Source organism: Lithobates pipiens, unplaced genomic scaffold (genome assembly GCF_037356315.1).
Source record: "Lithobates pipiens isolate NorthernLeopardFrog02 unplaced genomic scaffold, aLitPip1_a1.2 Scaffold_16, whole genome shotgun sequence".
NCBI lineage: Eukaryota > Metazoa > Chordata > Amphibia > Anura > Ranidae > Lithobates > Lithobates pipiens.
This window is the reverse complement of record NW_027507748.1, coordinates 250,856,611-250,884,023: the sequence shown is the minus strand read 5'-3', so window position 1 is coordinate 250,884,023 and position 27,413 is coordinate 250,856,611. Positions and strand designations below refer to the sequence as shown.

The 27,413-nt window shown below is 46.2% G+C and overlaps 1 protein-coding gene across 1 annotated transcript in view; it reads left to right on the top strand.

Annotated features, from left to right (window-relative positions):
* DSTYK (dual serine/threonine and tyrosine protein kinase) overlaps nt 1–27,413 on the top strand; it is a 504,571-nt gene that overhangs the window by 385,308 nt on the left and 91,850 nt on the right. The window contains exon 6 of the mRNA XM_077481291.1: nt 23,651–23,827. Within this exon, the coding sequence (XP_077337417.1) occupies nt 23,651–23,827 (177 nt within the window). The remainder of the gene's footprint in view (nt 1–23,650; nt 23,828–27,413) is intronic.

Genomic DNA, 27,413 nt, shown 5'->3' with positions numbered 1-27,413 from the left:
CCCAGGGGGGTCAGGCTGTGGAGGTCCCTCCTCTTCTAGACCGGCGGCTAGGTCTGAGACGCGGCTGGGATTCATATCTTGCGCCGTTCGTATCAGGCTCATGTCTTCCGGGTCCGGATGACGAGCACGTCATTCCGGCTAGGGGCCGGACTTTCGACGGTGCGACGCGGCTTCCGGTTCCGGCCGCTGGAATGCAGGGAGAGTGGGCGGTCTCATTCGGCTGACATCACTTCCGGGATTGGCACGGAATTCAAACTGATAAAAGCGCCCAGACGCCATTGATCCTCGCTGACGATGGAAGAGGATCAATCGGCGGTGGCAGGAGCCACGATTTTCAGCCAGGCTCAGGTAAGCAGGGGCAGTGGTCTCTGTCATTAATGTTTGAGCCATGTCGTTTCCTCCCTTCCTTGCACTGGGAAGCCTGCAGCATTTTTTTCCTATGTTACTATTTAGGAATAATGCTTTTTCAATAGTTGTTTAGTCTGTGGGGGGATTCAATGGCTGAAGAGCAAATAGAATTTGAAAATTTTAAATCTGTTCCATTTGGCAGCATGTCTTTTTTTCTCTTTGTTCATGTATGTGTATTGTAACTGAGGTTTGGGGTTTTTTCTTTGGTGTATTTCAGAAGGTGAAAGAAAAGACCAAACATTTCTCCCCTCTTAGCAAGAGGTGTCCATCATGCAAAAATGTACTTGGAGATTCTTGGACCAAGGTGTTATGCAGGTCCTGCATAAGCGACTTGGTCAAGGAAGAAGCAGCTTCCACTACTCCTGCATCTCAGCAAGGAGAGCTGCTAAGTTCTTTTAGGAAAGAATTATCAGATACTTTTGAATCTTTCCATTCTTATTTAGACAGACACCCAGCTGCAGGTAGTAGCTCAGCGCCCTGTTCTCACTCCCCAGCATCTGCATCCAAGGGGGGCAGTGACTCGGAGGATGAGGAACATAGTAGGTCCTCTGCTTCTGAGGAGGAGGCAGAGGAGGTAAAGGAGGCTTCTGCTTCATCATCCCGGTATAAATTATCCCTAGAGGAGGTGGATGACCTGCTTAAAAATATCCACACTACTCTGAATATCACAGAGGATGAAGTCCAACTGTCACTGCATGACAAAATGTTTCAGGGTTTGGGCGAGGTGAAAGTGTTCCCGGTGCATAAGTTTCTATCCGAAACTATCAAAAAGGAACGGAGAGACTCAGAGAGGGCCCCTTTCTTTTCCAGGTCCCTCAAACGCAGGTTTCCCTTTGAAGAGGATAGCTCTCAGGTATGGAACAAGAAACCTAAGCTTGACGTGGCCTTTTCTCAGGTTTCAAGGAATACAGATCTTGCGTTTGAGGACATGGGTATCCTAAAGGATCCCATGGACAAAAGGGCTGATTCTCTCCTAAGGAAGGCTTGGGACTCAACATTGGCAAACCTAAAACCAGCGATGGCTTCAACGGTAGTAGCCAGAAATCTGGAGCACTGGTTGGAACAGTTAAGACCATATCGAGGCAGGAACGCCTAGTAAGGACCTGCTCGATACCTTGCCTGTCCTCTTAAAAGCAGTAGGGTATATGGCAGATGCCTCGGCAGAATCAATTAAGATGTCAGCCAGGTCCTCAGCCCTGATAATCTCAGCCCGTAGGGCCTTTTAGGTGAAAACATGGACAGGGGATACTGCCTCAAAGACCAAATTATGCGGTCTTCCATTCGAGGGAGATTTGGTGTTCGGCCCGGACCTTGAAGCCATACTGGACAGAATGGCCGACAAGAAGGGCTTTCCTGTTAAAAAGAAGGTGAACCCCTAGAGCACTAAAAATTTTCGTGCTTTTCGAAAAACCTCGGAAACCAAAGACAGGATATAGAAGGCCCTGGAGGCCGCAGAAAGGAAGGGGCAAGGCAGGAGTGTTGTTCCGCCCCCTACCCCAAACCCAAAGAGCCAGTGACGGTCTTCAACTGTGGGAGCAAGGTTACAGGCCCTTTTTCCACAGTGGAAGTCAGTGACAAACAGTCTGTTCGTCTTCAAGACAATAAAAGAGGGTTACAGGCTGGAATTCGCTCATCCCCCCCCCCCCCCCCGCACGGTTTTATGTAACCCAGGCTCCTCGAGACCCAGAAAAATCAGTAGCCATGATCTCTATTTTGCAAGAACTGATGCAGCAAAGGGTGATCATGTACGTTCCCCCCGAGGAGGTAGGGCTGGGCTGTTACTCACACATCTTCCTTGTAAAGAAACCATCGGGCAAATTCAGATTGATTCTGAATCTGAAGATTTAAAAAAAAATCGATCAGATACAAGAGATTCAAGATGGATACAATTTTCTCGGTGAAGAGTCTTCTGATGCCAAACTGTTTTATGGCATCCATAGACCTAAGAGATGCATATCTCCATGTGCCTATGGCCATAGCATCACAGAAATATCGGAGGTTTGCGGTCAGGACGGGAGGCTTGGTGCTTCATCTCCAGTTCAGAGCTTTCCCGTTCGGTCTATCCTCATCTCTGAGGATATTTACAAAGATCGTAGCAGAGGCCCTAACCCCCTCAGAGTAGAAGGTATATCAATCGTTCCATACTTGGACGACCTTTTAATTTTTGCCAATACAAAACATCTATTAGAGAGGGACCTGGGAAGGACAGTAAGACACTTAGAGGGTCTCGGTTGGCTGATAAACAGGGAGAAATCAAGCATGATTGCATCTCAGTCGATAAAGTTCCTGGGATACACCATCGACTCCAGACAGGAAAAGATTTTTCTCCCAGTAGAGAAAATAGAAAAGGTTCAGAGTGCCGTGAAGAGGACCCAGACAAACCTGCCTATTTCTATCAGGGCAGCCATGTCAGTTTTGGGCCTCCTCACAGCATCCATCCCTGCAGTGCAATGGGCACGCCTCCATGCAAGGGATCTCCAACAGGCAATATTGACGAATTGGTCCTACGAGGAGTCCCTGGAGAAACAATTCAGGATGCCCCCTCAGGTTCAGAGAAAGCTCTGGTGGTGGAGTCTCAAGTGTAGACAAGGGTCTACTTTGGTGTTTTCCGGTAGACCTGGAGGTTGACTACAGATGCAAGCTCCTGGGGGTGGGGTGCCCACCTGGAAGGACAGATGGCCCAGGGGAGCTGGACAGTTAAAGAGGCCAGGAGATCCTCCAATTGGAGGGAACTAAGGGCCATCCTGCTGGGACTATGGGCCTTCAAAGAACTGGTTCAAGGTCTCCATATCCAGGTCTTATCCAACAACGCCACAGCTGTATCCTATATAACAAGGCAGGGGGGCACAAGAAGCTGCTATCCCTGGCCAGTCAGATTCTGTCATAGGCAGAAAGCAACCTAAGGTCCATATCAGCAGTACACCTAAAAGGAGACCTGAATTTAGTATCGGATTTTCTGAGCAGGGAAAAAATTCGGGAGTCAGAATGGAGTCTGAGCCCCGAGGTTTTTCAAGATCTGACAGTTAAATGGGGACTGCCTCAGATAGATCTATTCGCGTCACAGAGCAACACAAAAGTGAAGGCCTTCTTCTCTTTAAACAGGCAAGATCAAGCAAGGGGACTGAATGCCCTAGCACAACCGTGGAACTTCCACTTGTGCTACGCTTTCCCCCCTTTTCAGATGATCCCTTTGGTTCTGAAGAAATTGCAAGGGGAATCCACAAGTCTGATTCTAGTCGCTCCCTTTTGGCCAAAAAGGACATGGTTTGCAACCATACAGAGGATGGCGGTAGGAGCCCACTGGGTTCTTCTGCTTCAGAGAGATCTCCTAACCCAGGGACCTCTTCAGCATCCGAATATCGGGCAACTCAACCTAACTGGGTGGTTACTGAGGAGCAAATCTTAAAAAGAAAGGGGTTATCTGATAAGCTCGTCACAACCCTCTTAGGGAGTAGAAAAGATACTACTAGGTCAATTTATTTTAAAACGTGGAAACGTTTTAACTCCTGGTGCCTATCAAAGGAATTCCCTCCCCAGGAGATGCTTTCGGTTCTAGAATTTCTCCATGAGGGTATGGAACTAGGGTTGGCAGCCAGTACCGTGAAGGCACAAGTGGCTGCTTTATCGGTTTTTCTTGAGAGGCAGTTATCTCAAGAACCGCTTATTCGATTTTTTTTTTTTTTTTTTTTTTTTAAGGCATTGGCCAGAGCTAGGCCTATACCATTTAATTTTTTTCCAAAATGGGACTTGTCACTGGTTCTACAGGCATTGACCAGAGAACCTTTTGAACCCCCAGAGGAAGCGACTATCAGGTTTTGGTCGCTTAAGTTAATTCTTTTAGTGGCCATTACATCTGCTAGAAGAGTAAGCGAGTTACAAGCCTTATCAATAGTGGAGCCTTTCTGTTACATATTTCTGGACCGGGTTGGTTCTTAAAACTGACCCGGGTTTCCTGCCAAAAGTCTCAACAGCCTTCCATAGGACGCAGGAAATAGTTCTACCTTTTGTCCTTCACCTTCAAATGCTAAGGAGAGGTCTTTTCATAGCCTAGATGTAAGAAGGTCTCTATTACACTATCTAGGGATCACAAGTAAGTTCAGGAAGTCAAACTCTCTCTTCGTCGTATTCTCAGGACCACGGAAGGGCTATAGTGCGTCCAAAAATACTATAGCTAGGTGGCTACGAATGGCTATTAGGGAAGCCTATAGAGCATCCGGAGTAGAGCCCCCCTCAGGGTTGGTCGCCCATTCCACTCGGGCAGTAGCAACATCCTGGGTGGAAAGAGCAGGGGCCTCTCCGAGTCGGATCTGTAAAGCGGCTACGTGGACAAGCTTCTCCACCTTCACCCGCCACTACAGGTTGGACCTGCTTTCAGCTTCAGATCAATCGTTTGGCAGGTTCTGCAGGCAGTGGTCCCACCCTAGATTAAGTACTCTTATCTCCAGGTGCTGTCCTGAAAGACGAAGGGAGAAACCCTAGTTGGACTTACCGGTAATGGTATTTCTACGAGTCTTTCAGGACAGCGGCGATGACCCACCCTAGATTGTATTTGAAAAATGTGGTGTTATTGCTATGTTCTGCTTATTTAATTTCAGCATGGCTGGAGGTACTCTATGAACAACTGAGGCCATGGTGGAAGTGTCCAGTCTTTAAAGTGATCTGCAGTGTTTCCTGGGAAAGTGGGTGGAGCTGCGCTCTCTCCAGGTGCTGTCCTGAAAGACTCGTAGAAATACCGTTACCGGTAAGTCTAACTAGGGTTTTTTTTGCTAGAAAATTATTTCAAACCCCCAAACATTTTTTTTATTTTTGTTTTGTTTTTTTAGCAGAGACCCTAGGGCATAAAATGGCAGTTGTTGCAATTTTTTATGGCACATGATATTTACGCAGTAATTTTTCTAATGCCTCTTTTGGGGAAGAAAACTTTTTTTCATGAATTTAGAAAAAGAAAACCCTAAATTTGACTTTTTTTTTTTTTTTTTTTTTGTATAATGTGAAATAATTTATGCTGAGTAGATACCCAACATGTACACGCTTAAAAATTGCGCACACTCGTGGAATGGCCGCAAACCTCCGTACCAAAAAGACCTCCATAGCCAATGCTTGCAATTTTATTTACAGCTTACCTGTTTTGAGTTGGAGGAGATCTTGGGATAGAATGTTTCCTCCCGCTCTATCATTCGTAGTGATATCTCCTGTGTGGATTGAATGCCTTTTACATGTGCGTGCAACATATGTATGCGTTTGCTTCTGCGTGCGGGGGTTTGGGCACTTGTAAAAAAATGTTTTTTTTTTTTTTATGTTCCTTTTTTTTTATTATTCCTATTACAAGGAATGTAAACACCCCTGCTATTAACTGCAGATGTTGCCTCCATTTACACAATAATTCTCCATGAGAAGGAGACAACAATGGTATAATACCTACAGGGCAATTCATCACTTCTGGAGGACAAAATGGAATTTATTTTAAAACCATTACATTTTGCTATGATGCACTTTTTTTTGTAAATAAAATATGTACCAAAAATTGGGCATAGTGATGGGGTGCTAAATTTGCTCCCTCACCAATTTGTATATGGCATTGTGGGAGGAAGGGGCAATTTTTGCTTTTATGCATCAATGCCTGCTTAAATAGTGGAGCTATATTGAGGACTCCCTCTTTCTGCGGAAAGGAGGTGATGTGCCATTGCGCACATTTATGGCTTGGCTACATTCCAATGATTGGAGAATCTTTCTCCTATGAATGGAGTTTGAATTAACATGAAGTATTAGCATGAATACTTTGGAGGAGGTAATTGAAATTACTGACAATACGGATAGAAAAACCTTATTGACACAGGGGGTGAAAGCTCTGGATTTTAATGCTTTTGGCTGGTCATTTTGTTCTAGACTACATAGTTTATGGACTAATCTAACAAACCTTGAAGTACTAGCTAATAACATTCTGGGACCTCTTTTACTGGATTGTCCAAAATTAATGTTTAGGAAAGCTCAAACTAAGGGACAGTATAGCTCCCAACATCATTGAAAGACCTCAACAGCCAATTTTATGTTTGGGAACCTCGGATTCTACTCCTGTAGGAGATGTAATACCCAAACAAACAGTACTACTATATTCACACAGTCCTTAACATCAGAGGTCACACAAAAAATTATAAACTTAATTAGTTGTGCAACCAAATGTGTAGTATATCTCCTTTCCTGTTTATGTGGTCTACAATATGTTGGGTGGACCACACACACGCTATTGTGTGTTAGTGGGAACACATGGCAACATTAGGAAGGGCTTTAAAGAATACAGCCTATCTTGCCATTTTTCCCTCTATCACATTAGGGATCCATCGAGTCTAAAAGTTATTTGGTATTGATAATTGTATGCCCCAATGGAAGGGAAGCAATACCAAGAATTATTTCCCCAAGAGAAACAGTAGGTTTATCGTTTGAAATCTTATTCCCCAGAAGGGTTGAATGTGGATTGGGATAGCCATTAATAGTTGAATTCCTTTCTTCATATTTTTATACATTTTTTCTTTTTGTATAACTTTTCAGACCTATACATATTATTGTAGTGGCATATATTTTCCAATGTCATAACTAATACTAATACAAAGTAATTTTTAGTAATAGGCCAAATTGGGGGACATTTGATTGTATATTTCTTATGTCATGGATGATTGGACCAGCCACATAGGCAGGCATAGGTGTCCTAAGCCTCGTTATCCCCTTTTGGGCTGCATACAAGTCTGTGTTAACGTCCTGCACGAGCCTCATATATCCAGATGCTGATTGCAGAGAAACGCATTGGAAGGAGCCTCACATGTGAAGTTATATCGTAAGTTGGCCTGACTAAGTGGACCTACTGGTTGTGTGTAACATGCTGTGCAATTCCTTAAAAATTGTAAGTGTGATTTTATTTAAAAATCTTGGTGAAATACTACTTTGGATTTTCCTCTGTACTTTAAAGTGTTACTAAGCCCACAACTCTAAAATCAGTCAGTATATGCAGTAAAGCATGCTTGTTATACTCCCTGTGGAACTTAAGGGGTTAATCATCTGCATTATGTAAAAAGACTATTTGTTCAGGTCTGATCTTCACCTTTTTCCACTGTCTCCAACTCCTTTCCGGATATTGAGGGAAGGTGACAAACTGCACATGTTCCGTTTTGTGTGTATTGCTGGAGTTTTTTTTTTTTTTTAGTTTAGGAGTGCATGTGAAAAGCATGGGGCCCCTCAGCACTGTCCAGACAGGGGGTCCTGCAGCCTTATAGGACAGTGAGAGCTGAATGAAAACTCCTCCTACAAGCTTTAACCACACAATGATAGAATTCACAAGGCTGATATATACTGCTGATGAGTAAATGTATTTAGCAGTTTATATTTGCTAAAGCTATTGCATTTCCATGTTCTGTGTACTGTGGGAGACCAGTTATAGTGAATGCAGGGTCCTGAATTTAGTAACACTTTAACTTACTCCATGGAGTCTATCTTGGCTTAGGAGACTGTGGAACCTTTGCATGCAAGATTGTGGTGTATATAGCTGCTTGGGCAGCAAGGCATCTTATGATCTTGTGGGATCAGAGCAGCTGGTAAGGAGCTAAATTAATTGCTTGTAGTGATTTTCTTTTGGGAGCACTTTTTCTTCGGTGGTGCACCTTATAGCTTCACGGCAAAGAAGAAGGATCTATTGATGTTTAGAAAATCGGAACACCTTTTTGTACTTTATATTTTACAGTGTTTGCACATTTTTTAAAAGAACTTTATATGCACAGATCTCAATTTAGGATGCGTTCATCATATGTTTAATGCACTTTTATTGTCTCTTAGGTGATTTATTAACTTTGCATAAGGACAGCTAACATTTAATTAATTGGAGCTTGTTCACATCCTACTCGGTGATTTAGATGCTGCTGTCCACTTTGATTTAATTGCATTTTTATTGCATTTTTATTGCATTTTTATTGCATTTGTTTGCTGTGTGTATATAACTCAAAAAGACCTGTATGAGCTCTCACTACTCGATTGTGTACCCATAAACATAGCCCACTGTTTCAATTGGAATTGTAAATCTTTTATATCAAATAGAAAAGACAAGTTTGAATCATTTGGATTTTAATCGTGACATTCATGCAGATAAAACTGTCCACCTCTCATAACCATATCCAATGAATATATAAAGTGTGTAGTATATGTGTAGTGTGTGTGTGTGTGTGTGTGTAGTATATGTGTAGTGTGTGTGTGTAGTATATGTGTAGTGTGTGTGTGTGTAGTATATGTGTAGTGTGTGTGTGTGTAGTATATGTGTAGTGTGTGTGTGTGTGTAGTATATGTGTAGTGTGTGTGTGTGTGTAGTATATGTGTAGTGTGTGTGTGTGTAGTATGTGTGTAGTGTGTGTGTATGTGTATAGTGTGTGTGTGTGTATGTGTATAGTGTGTGTGTGTGTGTATGTGTATAGTGTGTGTGTGTGTATGTGTATAGTGTATAGTGTGTGTGTATAGTGTGTGTGTATAGTGTGTGTGTGTGTGTGTGTGTATGTATGTGTATAGTGTGTGTGTGTGTGTGTGTGTATAGTGTGTGTGTGTGTGTATGTGTATAGTGTGTGTGTATAGTGTGTGTGTGTGTGTGTGTGTGTGTGTGTATAGTGTGTGTGTGTGTGTATATAGTGTGTGTGTGTGTGTATAGTGTGTGTGTGTATATAGTGTGTGTGTGTGTATATAGTGTGTGTGTGTGTATATAGTGTGTGTGTGTATATAGTGTGTGTGTGTATATAGTGTGTGTGTGTATATATAGTGTGTGTGTGTATATAGTGTATATAGTGTGTGTGTGTATATAGTGTATATAGTGTGTGTGTGTATATAGTGTATATAGTGTGTGTGTGTGTATATAGTGTGTGTGTGTATATAGTGTGTGTGTGTGTGTATATAGTGTGTGTGTGTGTGTATATAGTGTGTGTGTGTGGGTGTATATAGTGTGTGTGTGTGTGTGTATATAGTGTGTGTGTGTGTGTGTGTGTGTATGTGTATATAGTGTGTGTGTATGTGTATATAGTGTGTGTATATTGTGTATGTGTGTGTGTGTGTATATTGTGTGTGTGTGTGTATATTGTGTGTGTGTGTGTATATTGTGTGTGTGTGTGTATATTGTGTGTGTGTGTGTATATTGTGTGTATATGTGTATATTGTGTGTGTGTGTGTATATTGTGTATATGTGTATATTGTGTGTGTGTGTATATTGTGTGTGTGTGTGTGTGTGTGTGTGTGTATATTGTGTGTGTGTGTGTGTATATTGTGTGTGTGTGTGTGTATATTGTGTGTGTGTGTGTGTGTGTATATTGTGTGTGTGTGTGTGTATATTGTGTGTGTGTATATGTGTATATTGTGTGTGTGTATATGTGTATATTGTGTGTGTGTATATGTGTATATGTGTATATTGTGTGTGTGTGTGTGTGTGTGTGTGTGTATATTGTGTGTGTGTGAGAGATCTTTGGTATATGAAACAGTTGTGTTGCTAACACCCTCAAATGATGCAAACGCAGAGGGATGGATATTTTGTGTAATATAGAAGAGTCAATGCTTGGATGAATTCCTCCAAGGAATAGATGAGAAATGGTCCTAGATCAATCAAGTGGGACCTTGGTTATTTTGGAAAAGTGCACAAACAGGACCAAACCAACACTTGTCCTCAGTGATATCCGATGAAGTAAACAGACAGCTATAAAAGCATGTAATGATAGTGGTCCAGAGGAGGTGCAGTAATCGGGGATAATATTCAGTCGCTATATGAAAGATTGCCATGCGTGTAAAGGCTATAGGTAAAACCATGTCCTGAAGTCTCCCCCTCAAACTGTGCTGGAATAGATGCGAATAGATGTTACATGCAAACGATCAATCCTGGTCCCTGGTGGACCATTTGTACTCAAAGGAAAGAAGTCCCTAACAAAATATGCAGTTCCAAGAATATTTTTGATAAGTGTATTTTTTGTGTCCTTCGGAGCGTGTAGTAGGCACAGATTACATGCCCATTCTTTGCACGATCTGCCAAGCCATGGACATTGAAGTGGTGTCCTCTGGTCACTAGGGCAAGGGTGGAGAAGCCTGACTGGTTTTGCCGGTTTCTGCCGGCTGCTTCAGATGCTGAGGAGTGCGATCCTGCCTCTACGTGTGGCTCCCAAATGTTAAATGGCGATCATTGCGTATCGCCCTACGTGCTGCGTCTGCGTCCTGGCATGTCACAGGTGCGTCCGCTGTCATACTGCGTGAGTCGCGGCATGTCCACCTAAAACACAGGGCAGCTCCAAACTGCATACCAAGTGATTGCACAAGTGTAGTGGATCATGTCATTGTATACAACACAGTCCAAAAATGACTGCAGTCTCCATAAGAGGAAGCTCTATAATAAATGTAATGTCCACAAACACCAATGGCTTAGGGAGGTCACAGCAGTAGGAGGCTGAAGCACTCGTAGTTGGCTACAAATTGAAATCGTAACGTAATACTAAATTTAAATATTTTGAGTATTCCAAAGAACCAAGGTCCCACATAATTGGTTTAGGACCATTTCTCATCCATTCCTTGCAGGAATTTAGCCAAGCTTTGACTCTTGTATATACATACACTATCCATCTCTCTGTGTTGGCACAATTTGAGGGTGCTAGCAACACAACTGCTTCATATACCAGAGATCTCATTGTATATGTATGTATATCTTATCCCATCCTCCTTGAATATCGTTATGAGAGGTGGACATTGAGTTCTACCTGTGTGAATGTCACGATTGAATGACATGGATTTTAAACTTGGCTTTTCTATGTAATTCTGATACAAATAAAACACTTTTGCAATTCCAATATGTACAGTTGGCTATGTTTAGAGGTGCACAATTGGGTTGGTAGAGCTTATACAGGTGTGTTTTTTTTTTATTATTATTTTTTCTATATGACATGCTCACCAAGAGCTCTCACCTTACCCTCCCCTCTTTTTTTCACTTTTTAGAATGATGCACATTGATGTTGGGGGCAATACCTGGAGGGAGCCTCTTTTTTTTTTTCCCTGAATACTTGCTGTGATCTTTTTGTGTTTTTTTTTTTTTTTTGTAATAAATTTAGAGATCTCTAGGTTAGCTGGCCATAGAGTTATTGAACTGCTGAACAGGCCAAGTTTCTAGCCAGTTATGGCAATTTTCATTTGGGAACAGTAGATCTAAGGACCAACTGCTCTTGTTGGAAGCTGTGTTCAGTGTATTCTGATGGCTGAGGAGTCCTCGCTGTTAGGATACAATGACACTGTGGGGTGGATTCCCCCATCCATCCTTATTGAAAAGACTGAATTCTGCCATATACACAATTGGCTTGCTGGCTGATCCAAAATAAACAATGTTTGACCAGCTTTAGGCAGCCCATACATTTTTTTTTTTTTTTTTTTTTTTTTTTTTTTTGCAAATAAAAAAAGATGACTCGACTCGCCCCATCTACATACTCTATTTGGATGAGTTAATCCTCCCCGCTGAGTGGTTTTTTTTTTTATTTATTTTTTTTATTTTATTTTTTTAACGAGTTTGGCTGATTTATTGACTTGCATTATGTGAATAACTAGTAAAATGGAACAATTTCATAGCACTGCATAGCAGAAGGCTGAGCCCGCACATGTATTGAATGATGCACGGCGGCTGTTCCACACTAATTATGTATATACTTGGTGTATCTAGCCCAAAACAAAAATTGATTTGTGAAAATCCAGTGTGCTCCTAACTTCCCATTCCTCTGTCCCATACCACATGCATACATTAATTTCCCATAAAAACAATGATGAAGGCTTGACTCCAGAGTCTGGCCACCCACTGTGTGTGAGCTCCTGGGAGATGTAAAGCCGTGGCCAAAAGTTTTGAGAATGACGCACATGTTTTTATGATGGCAATTTGCATATACTGTGAAATGTTATGAAGAGTGATCAGCTGAATTGCAATTAATTGCAAAGTCCCTCTTTGCTATGTAAAAAAAACCTTTCCACTGCATTTCAGCCCTGCCACAAAAGGACCAACTGACATGTCAGTGATTTCTCTCGTTAACACCGGTATCAGAGTGATTTCCAGTCTTGTCCTGGTCAACACTGATACTGATTGAGTTACAATAACATACTGGAAGCTTTAAAAGGCTTTACGAGGGGTCGTTCTTGCCAGACCAGTCTGTTAACACTCTATGGGGAAGTGAGCTACCATCTAGATGGGGGTAAACCTGTGGATGTGGTGTATCTGGAATTTGCAAAAGCATTCGATACAGTTCCCCATAAACGCTTAATCTGCAAGTTGAGGTTTGTTCATTGATAGAAAACTGTTTACAGGGGCACATCCAAAGGATAGTAATTAACTTGTACTCAGACTGGTCTAGAGTGGAAAGTGGGGTACCCCAAGGCTCTGTCTTGGGACCAATTCTGTTTAATTTATTCATAACGATGGATGTGATGCATAGGGCGGCACAGTAGTGTAGTGGGTAGCACTCTCACGTAACAGTTAAAAGGGTCACTGGTTCGAATCCCAACCATGACACTACCTGCCTGGAGTTTGCATGCTCTCCCTGTGCCTGCATGGGTTCCCATTGTCCCCCAAAGACCTGCTGCGTAGGTTAATCGGCTTATGTCTAAATTAGCCCTAGTATATTAATGTGAGTTAGGGACCTTAAATTGTAAGCTTCTTGAGGGTAGTGACGGATGTGAATGTACAACGTATATGTGTAAATTGACGGTGTTATATTAGTACCTTTAAAACGTAAACTACTCGCTGGGGGGGGGGGGGGGGAACCTTTGGGGGAATCAAGGCTGCAGAAAGATCTGGGAGGTCCTAGTGGAAGACAGACTGAGCAATAGCATGCAATGTCGGGCTGCAGCTACCAAAGCCTACAGAATATTGGCATGCATAAAAAAAATGATCTTGCCATTCTTAGACACAACTGTCCGCAGATGATCTGCAACGTCTACACAAATTATGGGTAGGTAGTCTATGGCTCACCAGCCATTGGACGCAAAGCTGGTGTAGCTATCCTGCTACACAAAAATTTGAGACAATACGGTAAGATGTCAGAGCTGATTCAATAGGCCGCAAAGTGACTTTGCACATGACGTTGGACCCGAAACCAGTAGCCATCACCAACATATACGCTCCCAACTTGCCAGACACTTCTTTCTTCCAATGGATACTCACTGCCCCCAAAACAATGCACCTTGTAAGCAGAGACTTTAATTCAGTCATTAGCAGACCGCACCAAAGACCTGACACATTGAACACATACCTCGGCTTCCCCAACACCCGGCTCCACTCATTTAGCACAATCCATTGCCTCCATGCAATTTGTAGCTACTTGGAGGCTAACACACCTGACTGATTAGGAAAATACCTTTTTCTCCCCCCCGCCCCCCCCACACACACACACAACTCCTTTTCACGCATTGACTACTTCTTTGGTTCCCCTGTACTAATGCCCACTTTATGCAACTCAGATTATGGACGCCAGGCTCTCTGACCATAGCCCCATTGTAATACGTATGACCCAGACCACACCACCTTCTCCCTCACCCACATACTTAGCTTGGAACGAGTATGTCTCCACCAATGGGGCGCACGTGACCAGACCCAACCTCTTTTGGGAAGCTGGTAAGGCTTTCCTGAGAGGAAAATCATATCCTAAACCACCCAATTTAAGAAGCACTACAGGCAGCAATACAACCAAGCTAGTGAAGCATTACGCACAGTGCACGAGCGCCTAATTCTAAGCTGTACACCTGATATCCAAACATGGAAGCAGGCTAAAAATTAATTTGATCTCTGGGCAGAACAAGAAGCAGCTAAAAATGTCATACTCTAAATTGCACTATCACAGGTTTGGCAATAAGGCTGGCAAATTGCTGGCTAAACTATGCTCTGGACCAAGACGACCCACTCGCATCTCTACCTTGAGAGATGCGGATGGATCCCTGACCACATCAACCGACAAAATCAGCAATTTACTCACCAAATACTACACAGATTTATATGCAGCCGACCCAACGGACCAAGCTGCAGCTGAAGCTTTCATATCCAGAGTACACTTACCAAAACTTTAAAATACACATTTAGAAGAACTAAATGCCCCTATCACAGTTGACGATATCCGGCAAACAATCAAAAATATGCCCTCCGCTAAAGCCCCAGGCCCAGACGGGTATACAGCCGAATTTTATATACATTCCTGACTTACTAATACATATTAAGGCAGGCATGTGGAACGGAGGGCCCTATCTTCCTACTGGGACACAGGCTCATATCAAAATGATATCCAAAAAGGGGAAAGACCCTTTATTGCCAGGTTCCTACCTCCCAAAATCCCTAATAAATGTAGATGTCCAAATTCTAAAATCGCTGCGTCGTGCTTAGCCCGTCTACTCCCTTCCCTGCTACACCCAGCCCAATCTGGCTTCGATACAGGCCGCTCAGCCACATTAAACATATGGAAAGTATTAATGGCTCTAAATTATGCTAAAACACACCCGGATCAGGACGTCGCTATTATATCGCTCGGCGCAGGAAACAGCTTTTGACAATGTTTGTCTTGGCTATTCAGAATAATGACACAATTTTGTTTCATGGGATTTCTACAACAAATGTATGCATCCCCAAGAGCACGCCTTGTCATGCCTGACTTCATATCTGGCTCAATACTGTTAACTAAGGGAATGAGACAGGGATGCCCCCTATCCCCCCTACTTTTCAATTTAGCCATTGAGCCCCTATCTAGAATACTTAATTCACAGGGTGGGATCGCAATAGGAGACCAGGTTCTACACTCTGCATTATTTGCAGACGACATACTGCTGTTTTCCACTGATCCCCTCTCAGACTTTGATAAATTACGAGGGCTTTTTACGGCCTTTCGATGGAGTCCGGGCTTTCGAATAAACTTTGACAAAAGCAAAATCTTACCACTTCACCCAAGACTAGCTGTTAAATGGAAACCTGTATCTCCATTCACCCTAGCGACACGTTATATCACATATCTTGGTATACATATAGGCCTTGAGCCCTCCTCTTTGTATGTACTCAACTATCCCCCTTTAATAACTAAAATTGTTCAGGAATTGGAAGCATGGGCGGCCCTCCCCCTCTTTGGGAGATGCCACCTATTTAAAATGGTATCATTTGCACACCTACTCTACCCAAAGCAGACCATACCCCTATTATTGAAGCATTCGGATATACATAAAATCCATGCTTTTCTATGGTCTCGCAAAAAAAAAAAAAAAAAAAAAGCATCGCTCTACAAAAAATGAGCCTCCCAAAGTCCAAGGGAGCGGGGCGAGTCTGCCGAATATTCGTTTCTACAATCTCTCATGCCCACTGAGGCAAGGATTGGACTGGCTGGCAGGAAAATCCAAATACTGCAACACACCCTCCTTGAAGGGGCAATGACCTCTCCACATTCTTCACTCCAATCTCAATGCCTTACCACCTCATCTCAAGTCAAATGTACTCATCAGAGACACCATCATTGTTTGGGGAGCGATACGCAAGTTGTCAGGGCCGGACTGGCCTACCGGGATACCGGGAGATTTCCCGGTAGGCCGCCTGCCCTGGGGCCACTTTTAGTTGCGGCTACATTTGTGCTCTTGCCTATGGATCACACAGCGCTGGCTGGCTCTGTGTTCGGCCGCTCTGCAACAAGGCCCCGCCCCCCCAGACCGGCTCGTGTGATAGCGAGAATCAACGCTCCGACTATCACATGAGCCGGTCTGGGGGGGCGGGGCCGTGTTGCAGAGCGGCCGCCGAAACAGAGCCAGCCAGCGCTGTGATCAGGAGGGTGACATGAAGCCCATACAACCAGCCCTGTGTGCCTGGATATGAGGATCAGCAGGGGGCTGCATATAGAGGAAATTAGCTTTTTAGGGAGAGGAGGAGAATCGAGCATTCAGTGGCTGCATGGAGGAATATAGAAAGCTTATTTCCTCTATATGCAGCCCCCCTGCTGATCCTCCTATCCAGCTTCAGTTCACCTTGTGCTCCCTGCCCCCCCCCCCCACAGGTCTCTCCACCCCTGTTCTTTCTGCCCCCCCAACCCCAGCCTGCTCTCCAGTTCTCCCCATCCTTCTCTAGCCACCATCCCAGTGCTATCCGCTCCCCCCAGTGCTCTTCACCCCCCCCAGTGCTCTCCCCCGTGCTCTTCCCCCCCCCCCCCCCAGTGCTCTGCTCGCCCCAGTGCTCTCCCTCCTGTGTTCTTCACCCCCCCAGTGCTCTTCACCCCACCGTGCTCTTCACCCCCTCCCCCCAGTGCTCTTCTCTCCCCTGTTCCCCCCCCAGTGCGCTCCACTCCCCCCAGTGCTCTCCCCCCTGTTCTCCACTCCCCCCAGTGCTCTCCCCCCTGTTCTACACCCCCCCCAGTGTGCTCCACTCCCCCCAGTGCTCTACCCCCCTGTTCCCCCCAGTGCGTTCTACCCCCTGTTCCCCCCCTCAGTGCCCTCCCCCTCCAGTGTGCTCCACTCCCCCCAGTGCTCTCCTCCCTGTTCCCCCCCCCCAGTGCGCTCCACTCCCCCCAGTGTTCTACCCCCTGTTCCCCCCTTCAGTGCCCTCCCCCCCAGTGCGCTCCACTCCCCCCAGTGTTCTACCCCCTGTTCCCCCCTTCAGTGCCCTCCCCCCGCAGTGCGCTCCACTCCCCCCAGTGCTCTTCACCCCCTCCCCCCAGTGCTCTCCCCCTGTTCTCCACCCCCCCAGTGTGCTCCACTCCCCCCAGTGCTCTTCACCCCCCTTCCCCCAGTGCTCTTCACCCCCTTCCCCCCAGTGCTCTTCACCCCCCTTCCCCCCAGTGCTCTTCACCCCCTTCCCCCCAGTGCTCTTCACCCCCTTCCCCCCAGTGCTCTTCACCCCCTTCCCCCCAGTGCTCTTCACCCCCTTCCCCCCAGTGCTCTTCACCCCCTTCCCCCCAGTGCTCTTCACCCCCTTCCCCCCAGTGCTCTTCTCCCCCCTGTTCTCCCCCCGTGCTCTCAACTCCCCCCAGTGCGCTCCACTCCCCCCAGTGCTCTACCCCCTATCCCCCCCCCCTCAGTGCCCTCCCCCCGCAGTGCTCTCCACTTCCCCCCAGTGTTCTACCCCCTGTTCCCCCCCCCCCCCGCAGTGCGCTCCACTCCTCCCAGTGCTCTCCCGCCTGTTCTCTCCTCTGTACTCCCCCCTGTTCTTCCCCCTCCAGTGCTCTTCACCCTTGTTCTTCCCCCCTGTTCTTTCTCACCTCTCCCCATCACTCTCCAGCCCCCACCCCAGTGCTCTCCAGCCCTCTATTCTCCCCACCCCTGTTCTTTCTGCCCCCCTGGTGCTTTCAAGCTCCACCTATCACTTTCCAGCCCCCCCGTGCTCTCTACCCCCTTGCTCTCCACTCCTGTTCTTTTTGGCTCCCCCCAGCACTCTCCACTCCCCACACCTGTACTCTCCACTAACCCCTGCATTTTGCCCCCACCCATGTGCTCTCCAACCCTGCCAATGCTCTCCACCTCCCATAATGCTCTCCAGTCCCCCCGTGCTTTTCCCCCTGTTCTTTCTGGCCCCCACTGGTGCTCTTGAGCTCTCCCCCTTACTCTTTGTACCCCCCCAGTACTCTCCCAGCCCCTGTGCTCTCCACCCTTGTTTTTCTGCCCCCCCCAGTGTTCTTCGCCACCCCACTCTTAGCCCCCTCAGTGCTCTCAGCCTACCATGCTCTTCACCACTGTTCTTTTTGGCCCCCCCAGCGCTCTCTGCTCCCCACCCCTGTGATCTCCACTACCCCCTGCTCTTTGCCCCCACCCATGTGTTCTCCAACCCTCCCAGTACTCTCTGCTCCCCCTTCTCTCCAGCTCCCACCCAGTGCTCTCCACTTCCCCAGGACCAGAGGACAGGCTGACTGGGGCCGGAAAATTAGGACGGCTGAAGGTGGAGGTGGCCAGGGACCACTCCATCTCACAGCAAACAGATCCTCTGGAAGGAGCACCATCCCCATCCAAAACGAGAACAGACCCTGCCCGCTGCTGCCCGTCATGGATATCCTGCTGGCATGCAAGGTACCGTACCGAGCATCAACAACACACCTTCCCACAGACAGGGACTGCAGACTGGGACATGGGGCACAGGAGGGGCTGCATTCATGGGCACAGGAGGGGCTGCATTCATGGGCACAGGAGGGGCTGCATTCATGGGCACAGGAGGGGCTGCATTCATGGGCACAGGAGGGGCTGCATTCATGGGCACAGGAGGGGCTGCATTCATGGGCACAGGAGGGGCTGCATTCGTGGGCACAGGAGGGGCTGCATTCGTGGGCACAGGAGGGGCTGCTTTGGTGGGCACAGGAGGGGCTGCATTGGTGGGCACAGGAGGGGCCGCAATGGTGGGCACAGGGAGGCCGCAATGGTGGGCACAGGGAGGCCCCAATGGTGGGCACAGGGAGGCCCCAATGGTGGGCACAGTGAGGCTGCATTCATGGGCAGAGTAAAGCTGCATTTGGTGGGCACCCACCCCCCTTACCTTAGTGTATTCTCTCTGTGGAAGGTGGTCCCCCAGGTTCTGAGTTCTTGGGGTCCCCCTTGATTGTCCACTTACCACTTTTAACTGGAATTTGCATATATCTATATATATATCATTCCTATCCCTATGTGATTTCATATCTATATATAATACGCTCTTCATCAAATGTGCTTTAAAGCGTATGGTTTTCCCTTTCATGAACAAAAAAATGACGTTATGCTGTTGGGCTGGTATAATAATGCTGTGGGGCTGGTATGAATTTTTTTTCCAGGGCTGGTTTTTATTCCCAGTCCGGCCCTGCAAGTTGTTGGGGCTACCATCAAATATTTCAAGACACTTACCAATCCAAGGAAACCCTATATTTCTCCCATCTACCATGCACAAAGCATTTGAACAATGGAGCACTAATGGCCTCACAAAAGTAATATCATATACCAAGGCAAACCGGGAGAATTTAAACCCTTTTCATCACTATCGAAAGAATTCTCCCTACCAACAACGCACATCTTCCTCTATCACCAATTGACTATCTGAGGTCTTGCTGTGGACCTAAATCTGATGCCTTCCAGAAGTCCTTCATAGACAGTGCTACAGACAGATGCGTATTCCATCATCAATCTATACTCTTATCTCATCCAACACCAATCTGAAAAATATCACCTCAAACCATTTCAAAAATGGTCTGTCCTCTTCGGAGATGAACTACCGGAAAAAATACTGGAAGGATATAGACACCTTCGCAAACTCACGATATCAGAAACATGGCGTGAAACCCAATTCAAGATCATACACAGAGCCTACTACCCATTCTACATTAACAAAGACAGCACAAGTCAAAAACAATGTCCTTGGTGCTCTATACCTTGTCCCACCCTGCTCCACCGTTTCTGGGAATGTACAGCCATTCCCAAATACTGGGACTTGGTATTGGCCTACGCTGGTAAAATCAACAAAACGCAGATGCCAAAGGACCAACTGTTATGCCCATTTAGATACACACCCCAAACACCCTCAACGATTAGGAGACTTGTGAATATTTCACAATGGGCACACCTTAGCCTTCTTGTAGCTCTCAGAATAATGACCTACTGGATTTCCAAGGATCCACCTGCCCTACCTGCAGTGCAAAGAGCAATGGAATCACTTTTCTACATGGAAAGACTGGACACCCTCACAAACTTTCGCTCTACTTCACGCTTTTTCACAAGATGGCGTAATTATATTGAGATTACATTAACCCAGAAAGATCTGCAAGTGGCCATGCGCCCATTACGCTATGCGAACTGGTATCTAAAAAGAAATATCACTGGTTCCCTAGGTATCCCTTAAAATAACAGATCTTTCTGATCCTCCAGCTTTTCAGCCGACATGAAGTTCCAACTAATATAGCTCCTTAACTTCCTTGACCCCACCATCGACCCCACTCCTACTCCTGAGGGTAACATGTTACAAGCTGTTGTCACTATATAAAACATGCTGTTTAATCAAATTCATATAGATCAATAAGACCCATTTGTCACCCCCCCCCCCCCCCCCCCCGTTAGAAGTCCACCTTCACAAGAAGTGTATTAATTTATATATATGTATGTACAAGTGTATTAACCTGCTTCAGAGTTACTGCATTATATGTGTTTATGTATATAATTTGCAAACCCCAATAGAAAAAAAAATCTCCAGAGACAAAACTATTATCCTGACACTGTATAAAACTCTGGGTTGGACACCTCTGGTCCAGGTCTGGTCACCGCTTCTCAGAAGGTATGTGCTGGAGTGTCCAAAGAAGGGTAATGACATTAATAAGGGGATTGGAGAAACTTACAAGGAGCGACTACAAGCACTAAATTCTCCTGGAGAAGAGACGCTTGAGAGGGGAAATGATGAACTACAAATGCCTCAATGGTGATCCCAGCATTGAAAAAGCTAGTCACTCAGGGAGCGTAAGAAGACACGTGGCCTCACAAAGAGATTGGAGGAGAAACAGTTTAACCTCTTGAGATCCGCGCTATAGCCGAATGACCGCTACAACGCGGACCTCCTTTGCCGGGACGACGTCTATTGACGTCGTCCCGTGCACGAGCGGCCGGCGCGCTCTGTGATCGGCGCGCTCTGTGATCGGCGCGTCAATGAGACTCGCCTGATCACCGATCCGAGCAAGGGGTCCATCCCGACCCCTTACCACGTGATCAGCTGTCAGCCAATGACAGCTGGTCATGTGACAAAACAAAGCCGGTAATCGGCTATTTTTCCTCCTCGCGCTGTCAGCCGAGGAGGAAAAAAAATCAATGGTGATCCCAGCATTGAAAAAGCTAGTCACTCAGGGAGCGTAAGAAGACACGTGGCCTCACAAAGAGATTGGAGGAGAAACAGTTTAACCTCTTGAGATCCGCGCTATAGCCGAATGACGACTACAGCGCGGACCTCCTTTGCCGGGACGACGTCTATTGACGTCCCGTGCACGAGCGGCCTGCGCGCCCCCTGTGATCGGCGCGCTCTGTGATCGGCGCGTCAATGAGACTCGCCTGATCACCGATCCGAGCAAGGGGTCCATCCCGACCCCTTACCACGTGATCAGCTGTCAGCCAATGACAGCTGATCATGTGACAAAACAAAGCCGGTAATCGGCTATTTTTCCTCCTCGCGCTGTCAGCCGAGGAGGAAAAAAAAGCCGATCACCAGCGGCCGTGATCGGGACATCAGTCCCGATCACGGCCAGTGTATCAGTGCCCACCTGCCCCCTGCCAGTAACCCCCAGAGCATTAATAAAGTGCCACCCATCAGTGCCCATAATGCCACCCAGCAGTGCCATACATCAGTGCCCACAGTGCCACCTATCAGTGCCCACAATCTGCCTCAACATTGCTGCACCTCAGTGCCACATATCCGTGCCCATCCATGTCATCTACCAGTGCCTATCAGAGCCACCTATCAGTGCTCATCAGTCCCATCTATCAGTGGTACCTATCAGTGCCCCTTAGTGCCGCCTTATCTGTGCCCATCGGTGCCACCTTATCTGTGCCTATTAGTGTCGCCTTAACTGTGCCTATTAGTGCCCACCAGTGCCGCCCATCAGTGCCCACCAGTGCCGCCTCATCAGCGCATTTCAATGAAGGAGAAAAATGACCTGTTTGCAAAATTTTATAACTATTAAACATGATTTTTTTTTATTTTTTATATTGCATCTTTTTTTGTTTAGCAAAAAATAAAACTCCCAGCTGTAATTAAACCACCAAAAGAAAGCTCTATTTGTGGGAAAAAAATGATAAAAATTTCATTTGGGTACAGTGTTGTATGGCCGCGCAATTGTCATTCAAAGTGCATCAGCGCTGAAAGCTGAAAATTGGTCTGGGCAGGAGGGGGGTTTAAGTGCCCAGTAAGCAAGTGGTTAACCTTAAGCTGCACAGGGGGTTTTCACACTCAGGGTGGTAAGAATGTGGAACTCTCCTCCATAATTGGCGGTGTCAGCGTGAAGTATTGATGCTTTTTTAAAGACTCTTGCACGTGCAGCTTAAAGAACACAACATACAGGGATACAGGAATTTATCGACACTGACAAACATCTACACAGGTAGAACTGGATGAACGAATCTTTATCCAACCTTCCCTACTATGTAAAAGGAGGCTTGTGCTTTGACATTGTTCTTCCTCTGTAAACCACGGTTACCTGCAAGGAAACACGTGCTGTCATCTTTGCTTTGCACAAAAAGGGATTCACAGTCAAGGATATTGCAGCTACTATTTTGATTGGGGCAGAAAATTATTTATCTGGAGAAGAAAAGGTGAGCGCTACCATACAGTCCTGTGGCCATTCACGTGTGGGGTATCTTCTCAGCCTCACTAACAATTTTCGCCTAAGAACATAACCATTAATAAAGAATGGTACAAACACATCCTCTGAGGGCAACTTCTCCCAACCATCCAAGAACAGTTTGACAAGCAATGCCTTTTCCAGGATGATGGAGCAACTTGCCATAAGGCAAAAGTGATAATGAAGTGGCTTGGAACAAAACATTGATTTTTTGAGTCCATTGCCAGGAAACTCCCCAGACCTTAATCTCATTGAGAACTTGTCAATTCTCGAGGTGGGTGAACAAAACCCCCCCACAAATTCTGACAAACTCCAATCATTGATTATGCAAGAATGTGCTGCCTTGAGGCAGGATGTGGCCCAGAAGTTAACTGACTGAAAGTCAGGGTGGATGGAAGAGGTCTTGGAAAAAAAAAATGTATTTGTCAATAAAAGCCTAACGCTAATGAAATCTTGTAATTTATACTTCAGTGTACCATAGTAACATCTGGCAAAAAGGGTCTAAAAATACTGAAGCAGCAGACTTTGTGAAAATATATCTGTTTCGTTCTCAAAACTTTTGGCCGGGGCTGTATTTCTGTGGGTGTCCTTGTGTCAGTTGGAATTGAGCTCCCAGCATATTTCTCTTAATGCATTTATTTGCCGCTAAAGGTGTAAACACTTGAGACGTGGAGCTGTGAAGCTGAATGTGCGCAGGAATCATCTAGTGTAGCCGACAGGGAACGTGGGGAGCACTACAGCAAAGATGTCTGGGAGGGGTTTGTGAACACTGAAGAGAGCAATTGAAACTTGCTCATTGAGCGCTTAAAACTGTTTGGGCACAAGAAGGAAACTGCACATTCTGCTTTTTTTTTTGTTATAAAGAATGTCAGGTTGCCTATTGGTAAGGTAAAAATTTGAAGTATGAAAAATCTGAATGCTAACGCATGTCATTTCTACAGATAATACAGCGCATTACATGGGTTAGCCCCCCTTCTATCACATCTGAGTGGAAGCGGAAAGTGGCTCAGGATGCAATTGAGGGCCTGAGTGCATCCAAGCTTGCTAAGAGTATTTGCAGTCAGTTTTGTAAGCGTCTGAAAAGCTCTCATGAAGCATTTGCTGCTTCTCTCAAACAGGTGGGTATTTTTTTATCAGTTTTACATATTTGTTTAAAGATAACCTGGAGTGCATGTGCACCCATGCACTCTATTGATGTAGGGATTTCTGTGACCAATTTGTTGATTAAAGATCTGAGTTTAGAAAGGGAAAAATTGAATATAAATGATGGTCTTCATACACCAGATTCCAACTGTATCTTCAACTCTAAAGTAGTTTATCTCTAGCGTTCTGCTTAAACAAAAGCAATGCACAAAAACATGGTACTTACCGAGGAACAGCATGGCATAGTTGAATCTCTTTTACCTCTTTGCCCAATGGGGGCTATTCACTGTAGAGTGCTAAGGGAGTCATTAACCACTTAAAGCAGTTCTCCACTCTAAAGTGGAAGTTCCGCTCATCTGATCCCTCCCCCCCTCCAGTGCCACAATCGGCACCTTTCAGGGGGGAGGGGGGTGCAGTTGCCTGGATAATCCGGGTATCTGCACCCACTTCCGGGACAGACCGCTGCATGCGCCCCCCCCCCCCCCCCCCCCGTTGTGTTCCGGGAAACACACACAGTTCCCAGGACACAGCGGGGACCAGCAGAGACGAGCAGCGCGACATGCGCAGTAGGGAACTGGGCAGTGAAGCCGCAACGCTTTACTTCCCGATTCCCTGACAGAGGATTGGGGCGGGGGCAGCAGAGAGACAAACGATCGCTTGTCATCTGCTGCCGACATCGCTGGACCCTGGAACAGGCAAGTGTCAATTTATTAAGTCAGCAGCTGCAATATTTGTAGCTGCTGGCTTTTAATTTTTTTATTTTTTTTAAGGTGCAGAACTGCTTTAAGCCCCGTACCTATTTTGCTGGCCAAAGACCAGAGCACACTTTGCGATTCGGCACTGCGTCGCTTTAACTGACAATTACGCGTTCGTGCGATATGGCTCTCAAACAAAATTGATGTTCCCCCCCCCCCCAACAAATAGAGCTTTCTTTTGGTGGTATGTGATTACCTCTGCGGTTTTTATTTTTTCCGCTATAAACAAAAAGAGCGTCAATTTTGAAAAAAAAAAAATTCTTTCGTTCATTGACACACAGCACCTTTAGTAGAGGACTAGGCAGAAAGTGTTAAAAATAGCAACACTTGCACAGTACCGCCCAGGCTATAACCCCTCTCACTGCATCCAGCAGCTCAGTTTCTGCCTAGTGTAGAAGGACCTGGCTCCTGGTGGGACCATTGGTCCTGGGAATTTTTTTATTTTTTTCTGCATTATGATTCCTGTGATCTACAATCAACAGCCTTGCAGCCTCCCCAGCCTGGCCATCTAGAGTAAGCAGGCCCTAGCTATGTGCTGGGTCGGCCACGACATGCCCTGTCTGATCCAGGGGCGGCCAGTGAGCTTTATGCTCCGGGGCATACATATGACCGGGCTACTGCTGTCTTTGTCAGTGTGCCATGGTCGGCAGCCACCCTGTACTGCTCGGGGGATGAGTCTGTCTGTGGAATGCGTCCAGCAGTCCCTGCAGGAGTGGTAAGTATGGTTCCACCTGTCTTTGCAGAATGGAGGAGCTGGGCATTCCCTGGGAGATTGACTATGGGGTCTCTCACTCTCCCTTTCTTCTCTCCCTGTCCCTTCCCTCTTCCCCATGCTGTGGGCCGCTGTGTGACTGGGCAGATGGGGGTGTAGTGCACATACCTGGCAGGGGGCTGCACTGGGTGTTGGGGGTCTGCTTGTCTTCCCTGTTTATGGGCCAAGGTGGGGTGTTTGTGCTATGTGTGACGTGGAGAGGCCGCCACACACTCCGTGGCCATTTTTTAAAGCCACAGCCAGTTTTTGCCTTTCAGCCGTTTTGTGGTAGTTCGGACATTTTCTCTGCGCCCTCAGAAGCTTTTGCTGAGGCGGCCGGCAGCCATTTTCTAGTTGCCTCAGGTAGTTTTGCCTCTAGCGCTGGGTGCTTGTTTCCTTGTAGAACAGCGTGCTTTTCAGATATCTCGTGGATGACGCAGGAGAGCCTTGGCACAGCGCAATACCTGGGTCAGGGTGGCGAGTCCTGCGGGGGGCCCCTCAGTCTGTGGCAGCTAGGAGGGTGGACATTTTGCGTGACTTGCCTTAGGTCCCCAAGTGGGGACAGGCGAGTCTAGGTCAGCATGGCATCGGAAGCTAGCGCTTCTTCCCTAGACATTCCTGTTATTGCACCTGGTTCCCCTGCACCTGCGGTGGCTATGGATGCTCTGTCAGCAGTCCTGGAGGCCTTTGTTGCCTGGGTGGAAGCAGCGTGCGGGCACAAGGGGGGTAAAAAATGCCCCCTCCCCCCCACCATCTTCTGGGGAAAGCTCTGATTCAGACTCGGGCCCAGCTGTGACAGGTTGCTCCTGTTCTGATGTATCAGAGGATGCGGACCAGGACTGTTCGGGCAGTGAGGATGACTTGGTGTCCGGGTCAGTGCAGGAAAAGGCACTTGTAGGAGCACTTTTTACAGCGGTGCGGAATACCCTAAAAATGGAGGATACGGTGGGGGCATCTACAGAGTTCCTTTTCGGGTCCCACTGGCTGGCCCGCACTGCTAAGTCGTTTCCTTACCCAACTTATTTTAATAAGTTTATTTACAAGGAGTGGGGAAAAACGCAGCGGGCCTTTTCAGTCCCGAAAGTAGCGCTATAACCCTAAGGTGAAGATGGTGTCTGTCAATGAACTTCTTTTTTTTTTTTTGCTATAATAGCCCCAAAAAAATATAATTTTTTTCCTCCGTTTAGACCAATATGTATTCTTCTACATATATTTGTTTAAAAAAAAATTGCAATAAGCGTTTGGTTTGTGCAAAAGTTATAGCGTCTACAAAATAGGGTTTAGTTTTATGGTATATTGTTTTTACTAGTAATGGCTATCTCCAATTTTTATCATGCGACATGGCCGTCACATCGGACAATTTTGACACATTTTTAGGACCATTGTCATTTTTACAGCTATCAATGCCATAAAATTGCTGAGTATTGTAAAAAACTACACTGGCAGTGAATGGGTTAACCACTAGGGGGCTATGGAGGGGTTAAGTGTGTCCTGGGGAGCGATTCTAACTGTTAGGGGACATGGCTATGAATGACACTTCACTGATCATAGCTTCCGATCACAGGGAGCTATGATCAGTGACAGTGTCACTAGGCATTAGGCACATTAGCATCTCTCTGTTCTTCAGCTCCGTGAGACTGTCGCAGGTATCCCCATAACGATCGAATCAGCGGGACCTACGAGCCTAGTCACGGAGCTCCCCGCAGGGGGGCGCGCACAAATTCAAAGGGACGTACATGTACGCCCATTCGGCCAGCCATGCCATTCTGCCGACGTGTATATATACGTGTGGCGGTCGTCAAGTGGTTACGTTTGTTACCGACATAACCATCTGCCCCATGATTCCTTGTGGTTTACCCTGCAGATATATTCCTTTAATGATTTGGCCATTTGTTCCTTGTCTTGCTGCAAAATGAAGTTGGGACCATTCAGATGCTTCCCTGATGGTGTTGCATAATTGTTAAATTTCTGTGTGTATTTTTTTTAGCAGTTAGTGTATCATCAATTTGATCAAATCACAGCTACTATTTTTAAAAATACAACTTCAACCTTTTA